We start from the raw sequence: 6,439 nt of genomic DNA, 5'->3' as shown, positions 1-6,439 counted from the left end.
GGCTTTTGAAAAGAAAAGAAATGTGGGTATAGTCTCAGTCAGTGTTATTCTAAAGTTTAGAAATTCCTAAATTTGAATGCAGTGGTTCCCAACCCTCTCTGTGTATAAGACTCTCCTTGACAGCTTTTCAAAACACCTGTGCCTAACTCTGAGTCAATTGGTTGAGAACCACTGTTCAGTAGAAAATCCTACAAATGGGGTGATTACTGTCAGCCTTCTAGAGAACCTGCTGTAGATCAGTGGCTTTCCAACTATAACGTGCATAATAATCTACTGAAGATAAAAAGCAGATTCTGCAAATAAGCCTGAGATGGGGCCCTGAAATCCCACCTTCTAAAAGCTCCCTAGTGGGATCGCTTTGTAAAGTATATGATTGTCCAACCACTATGCTGTACACCAGAAACTAATACAAAATAATTTTGAGTGTAAATTGTAATTGAAAAATAAAATTTAAAAAAAGAAGAAAAATTGTTTTCAATAAAAATAAATAAATAAATGTTTCCTAGTGATGCCTGGCAAAATGATCCCCAAACCATATTTCAGTGATAAGGGTTGCATAATATGTTTTAAAATATGCAGTAGTAGAAGTATGGTTAGTAAGAAGAAAATGAAATAGAGTAGTTACCTTATTAGGTAAAAGGGATTGGTGAAGGGCAGGAAGCAGATAATTTCTCAGACATTAATTTTCATCTGGTGAGACTTTTGCATTGATCAGATTATCATGTAATCACTGGTCCAACCAATCCAGGTCAATCTCACATTTGTCTAGGAAAGTTTTTTCATTTCACCCATAGGACATATAAAATACAGATTGTTACAGAATTTGTATAGCTTCTTTATATATTGTCCTGAATGTCAGGAATGATAGTCTAGTGAGGAACTATGAATAGTATATATATTTTTATTTAAATTGACATTATTGACATTTTTGTGCTAGGTTCTGGGAGTATAGAAATTAATAAAGCATAGTCTCTGCTCTTAAGAAATTCACAGTCTAATAAGGATGGGGAAGCATGTGGAGACGGACTTGTGAACAGCTAACTATAATACAAGAAAGAAGGAAGGACATGTTAAATAGAAGTATAAGTAATGTGCTGTGGGAGAGACAATTAATTCTGCCCAAGGAAAGACTTTATTAGTGTCCTGGCACTTAGGATTTTGAAATGGCTCCTTCAAAAAGTTCACACCTGTTTTCCAGTTTCTTAACGGTTCACTGACAGGAGGCAAACAGTTTTAATTCATTGGGGAATAAGTCACTAAGTCACAGACCAATTTTAGGAACCTCTTAGAACTTTCTTTAAGGCATCCTTCATTTCTTTATTCCGAAGGCTGTAGATCATGGGGTTGAAAAAAGGGGTCAAAACTGAGTAGAACAAAGTTGTGAACTTCTGCATGCTCTCTGCTTGTCCCTTTCCTGGGTTTACATATGTCATCATCACAGAACCATAGAATAAAAACACAACAGCCAGGTGTGAGGAGCAGGTGGAGAAGGCCTTCTTCCGGCCAGCAACCGAGGGGACCTGGATTACGGCCCTCAGCACCAGGGTATAGGAACCAATAATGTAGAAAAAGGTGGCAAATATGAGGAGGGAGCTCATGGTGCCACACAGAAGAACAGTCCCTGGAATTGGGGCACAGGTTGAAGCCAGGGCCAGCAGAGGACCCAGGTCACACAGAAAGTCATCAATCACATTCTGGCCACAAAATGGTAGCTGTGTGACGAGTATCACCGGAATCAGAAACCAGAGGAAACCATACACCCAGCAGAAAATAACCAGGCTGCTGCAGAACTTAATAGTCATGATGGTGGGGTAGTGCAGGGGGCGGCAGATGGCCAGGAACCGGTCATAGGCCATGATGGAGAGAAATAAGCATTCGGTTGTGCCCAGTGAGAAGAAGAAGTACAACTGGAGCAGGCACCGTGCAAAGGAGATGGTTTTGGTCTTGGAGAGGAAGTTGGCCAGCATGTTGGGCACATCAGAGTTGACATAGCAGATCTCCAGGAAGGAGAAGTTAGCTAGCAGAATGTACATCGGGGTGTGGAGTCGGTGGTCCCAGCGCACTGCACACACGATGGCCATGTTTCCAAAGAGGGTCAGGATGTAAGTCACGAAGAATATGGAAAAGAGGAGGATCTGTATTTCCCAGCGGCAAGGGAAGCCCAGGAGAATGAACTCACTCACAGTATGAGAAATGTTACTGCGCTCTGAGGTCATTTTCTTCCATCCTGTGAGGATTACAACAGAAATTACATATACACAGAGAATTTTGCCTCCTGATTCTTCCCCAGGAGAGTGAGCACATTTTCCTGCTCATAGGGAAAGTGGCCTAGACCAGTGGTTTCTGTTTTTGATTGGACACCCCAACAATACAGTTGTTGAGTACAGTCTCTTATATGTGACTATTTGCTTTTAAACTGTATACAAACTACTATCAATCACGATAGTAAATATTGGTAAATATTTTGAAAAAAACTTTCTTAGAATTAAAATAAAAATAGCAATTCAGATACTTCCTTTCTGCATCCTTCATTGGGTTCCCTGGTCCACCCAACTCTGAAGAACATTGGTCTATACAATACAGATAGGTGGCTGGCTAAAGCTAAATTGAAATGTAAATGGAGGAAAAAAAGGGGGACATCTGTAATACTTTCAGCAATAAGGATAAATTTTAAAAATGAGATGTAAACTTTAACATGGGCAATTCAATCCTAAAACAACTAGAACTGACAAATATACCGAACAAAACAGTAATATCAGGTAAGTGACATAAAGGAGGGAGCATGAAGCTCAATAGCCAGGAGTGAAAATAACTACAGAGTGACTTTAAGCAAGTTACAATTTGGCTACATTAAATGACCATTTATAGGCCATTATTAGTATACTAGAGGCCCGGTCCCTGCAGGACAGGCCGAATATCGGGCTGAAACTGGCAGTCCAACATCCCCCAAGGGATATAGTAGTGCATAAAGCAGCAGGTGGCCGGGGAGGAGCCCAAGCCCAGGTTGGATGCTGTGCCGCTCCCGCTCATCCCGGCCCCACTGCGCCTGCCGCTGCCACTTGGTAGCGCTGCCGTAGAGGCGGGAGAGGCTCGCCAGCCATGAACCCTGAGGCTGGCACCCATCGGTCAGCTGAGTGGTGCTCCTGCTGTGGGAGTGCACTGACCACTGGGGGAAGCTCCTGTGTTGAACGTCTGACCCCTGGTGGTCAGTGTGCATCCTAGCAATCGGTTGACTGGTTGTTCTTTGTTCGGTTGCTTAGGCTTTTATATATATAGATTTCTCTCTTTGTAGGATGGTGGGTACATCGGCTCCAGACTTTGATATTATCAGAATTTTGTGGAGGAACCTTTGAAAAGTATAGATTTTTGGCTCCAGCTCAGGTTTGGGATCCACTGGCATAGCCGAGCATGAGCTTTGGAATTACAGATCTTGGCTCTGCCACTTCTTGAGGAGCATTTTCTCAGGGAAGAACTTAAGCTCTGAGACTATGTTACTTGCTCTGTAAAATATGAATAATATATTAATACCTCCATAGCAAGGATGGCATGAGAATTGCATAAAATGATATGTACAAAAGCAGTTTACAAATTATAAAATGCTACAGAAATTTAAATTATTAAAAACTATTCAGGGATTTTATGTTATTACTAGAGGCCCGGTGCAAGAAATTCATGCATTCAGGTGGGGGGTGTCCCACAGCCCAGCCTATGCCCTCTCACAGTCTGGGAGCCCTCAGGGGATGGAGCGGGCCTAAGCCATCAGTTGGATATCCTTAGTGCTGCCATGGATGCAGCCTGCCCCGCCACTGCTGGCTTCTGGCTGAGCAGCGCTCCCCCTGTGGGAGCACACTGACCACCAGGGGGCAACTCATGTGTTGAGCATCTGCCCCCTGGTGCTCAGTGCACATCATAGTGACCAGTCATTCCACAGTTTGGTCAATTTGCATATTAGCCTTTTATTATATAGGATTTTATGTTATTATTATGATGCTAGCTTATTAACTATCCCTTGTTAATCTTTATAAATTAAGCTATTTTGAAAATGCCAAGGGATGTTTTTGTTTGTGGAATTTTAGTTACGTGACAGGCTAAGTACATGTATGTATGTGTGTGTATAAATAGGAGTGCACTCCTCAGTCCTCACAAACCACACCCACTACAATTTCCTAATAAGCTTCCTTTTAAGACAATTTTTTACTCACCAAACACACAAGAGTGCTCATGTTATTCTGTATAGACTGCCTTCCTTGTAGGGATTACCATTATAGTTTTAAATGATCATTATTCACAGTGGCCAAGACATGGAAACAACTGAAGTGTCCTTCGATAGATGAGTGGTTAAAGATGTGATACATATATACAATGGATTAGTACTCAGCCATAAGAAAAGATGAAATACTGCCATTTGAGACAGCATGGATGGACCTTGAGAACACCATGCTAAGCAAAATAAGTCAGACAGAAAAAGTTGAGAACTATATGATTTCACTCATATGTGGTATATAAAACTGAAAGCAGCACATGAACAAACAAGAAAAACAAACAAAAACTAATACACACAGACAACAGTATGGTGGTTCCCAGAGGGAAAGGGGGTGGGGGATAGTTAAGGGTAAAGGGGGTCAAAGTCAAATATATGGTGACAGAAGAATATTTGACTTTGGGTGGTGGGCACACAATGCGATATACAGATAATGTATATAGATATGTATACTTGAAACCTATAAAATCTTATTAACCAATGTATCCTATATAATAAAAGCCTAATATGCAAATCAACCAAACAGTGGAACGACTGGTGGAATGAACAGTCACTATGACGTGCAGTGACCACCAGGGGGCAGACGCTCAATGCAGGAGCTGCCCCCAGCCTGCAGGCCCCAGGCCAGCTAAGGTGGGTGCCAGCAGGGTCCCCACCCCGATTATCCCCACCCGCAGAGGGAGGTGAATAGTGGCAGCAGTGGGGGCCAGGGCCGGTGAGTGGGTGGTGCCAGGCTGGCCAAGGCAGGTGCCAGCAGGGGGCCCCCCAATCGCCTCACTGGTCACCCCACAGATCAGCCCTGATTGCCGGCCCGGCAGGCCTAGGGGCTCTACCTGTGCACAAATTTTGTGCACTGAGCCTCTAACAAATTTAGTAAAAAAATTAATGATAGGATCATGTCCCTGATAGTTACACTGTAGCTTGTATTTAGGCCACCTAGTGGAATCTGCCATGCTTCCTGAGCGATCCTTTCCCACACTTCACCCCCACCCTCCACACACACCTGTGGGATTTCCTGGGAAGTGAGGATCAAACTGTGCTCAAATGATCATAACAGAAGAACACCAATAGATATTATTTCAACACAGGCAGCCTTCTGGAAATCAGGTTTTTGGTGCAACCTTTTTTTCTTCCTGGTGTTCTTTGATTTTGTGGTTTATTCAGCCCTGGAGAAAGCATAACTATTTTGAATAAAGGGGAATAGAGAGAAGTGTTTCTGAAATATAGGCTTTGGCCTAGGCAAAAATTTAATCTCGATGAAGTTTGGAATATGGGTTTACATCTTTGTTTCACCTCTTCTTCTCCCCTCCCCGCCTCCCCCCGCTCCCTGTTTTCCCATTTTTAAGTGCTCAGAGTTCACATTCTCTGTTCAGGTTTTCTTATCTGGGGGAAAAGAAATCCAATAAACACATGCATAGGCTTAAATCCAGCATCTGTGCAGATTTTGGCAGATGGCACAGTCACCAAATTTATTGGAGTGGCATTTACTGGAGAAAACTTGTAGACCTGTCACAGGTTTGCAGGTCCCTTTTGCTCATTGTAACTACAATGGCACACAGAGATCTAGGATACTCCATTCCAAGAGGACACCCCAACCTTTGTACTGTGAGTTTTCTTTTAACTGTGTCATTAGGAAAGTGCTAACCTCTCCCTTAATGCTATTTTAATGTCAAGATGAAGAAAACTTGGCTCTAGTCCTGTTCCCAGGCTCAGAGCTCGTGGCTGGGGGTAAAGGGAACACTAGCTCTTCTGCTGGTGTGATTGGGGGTTATGGTTCAAGCTTTGCAGCTGTAGTTGTAGGAAATGAAAAAGCTAATAGCAAGATTCTTTACATCAGCCTTGTGACAGAGAAAGTAATTGCCTTAAACCCTGGGCAATAGATGCTCCATTTCTATGGAGGATAACAGGAGGCAACTTCCTCTTTGGGAGGGCAGTTTGAAAGAGATTAGTTTTGAACAAGTTAATCCTTATGTCTAACATGTATTTTGTTTTGGGAGGGGGTTTTCTTAATTACTCAGTAGGAGAACGATAGGATTATGGCTTCTATTTTACATATGAGGAGATTAAAAACTCAAAGAGGTTAAACCCAAACCAGTGAGTGACAGGCTCAGGACAAGATTCCATGCTTTTCGGCTCCTACTTTACAGATTTTTTTTTTTTTTTTTACTGCTTTAGAGG

At 42.5% G+C, this 6,439-nt stretch overlaps 1 protein-coding gene across 1 annotated transcript; it reads right to left on the bottom strand.

Moving 5' to 3' along the window:
* Positions 1-1,274: 1,274 nt before the first annotated feature.
* Positions 1,275-2,216, bottom strand: LOC103303494 (olfactory receptor 11H6-like). The gene has a single exon (XM_008160492.3). It carries the CDS (start codon positions 2,214-2,216, stop codon positions 1,275-1,277), a length of 942 nt encoding a protein of 313 aa, XP_008158714.1.
* Between the last annotated feature and the right edge of the window lie 4,223 nt (positions 2,217-6,439).

The sequence above is a fragment of the Eptesicus fuscus genome, chromosome 5 (assembly GCF_027574615.1).
Source record: "Eptesicus fuscus isolate TK198812 chromosome 5, DD_ASM_mEF_20220401, whole genome shotgun sequence".
NCBI lineage: Eukaryota > Metazoa > Chordata > Mammalia > Chiroptera > Vespertilionidae > Eptesicus > Eptesicus fuscus.
This window is presented reverse-complemented; position numbering and strand designations above follow the sequence as displayed.

What these genes read in the sequence shown, in the direction of transcription:
- LOC103303494 (XM_008160492.3), bottom strand. Translation starts at nt 2,216, where the DNA reads ATGACCTCAGAGCGCAGTAACATTTCTCATACTGTGAGTGAGTTCATT.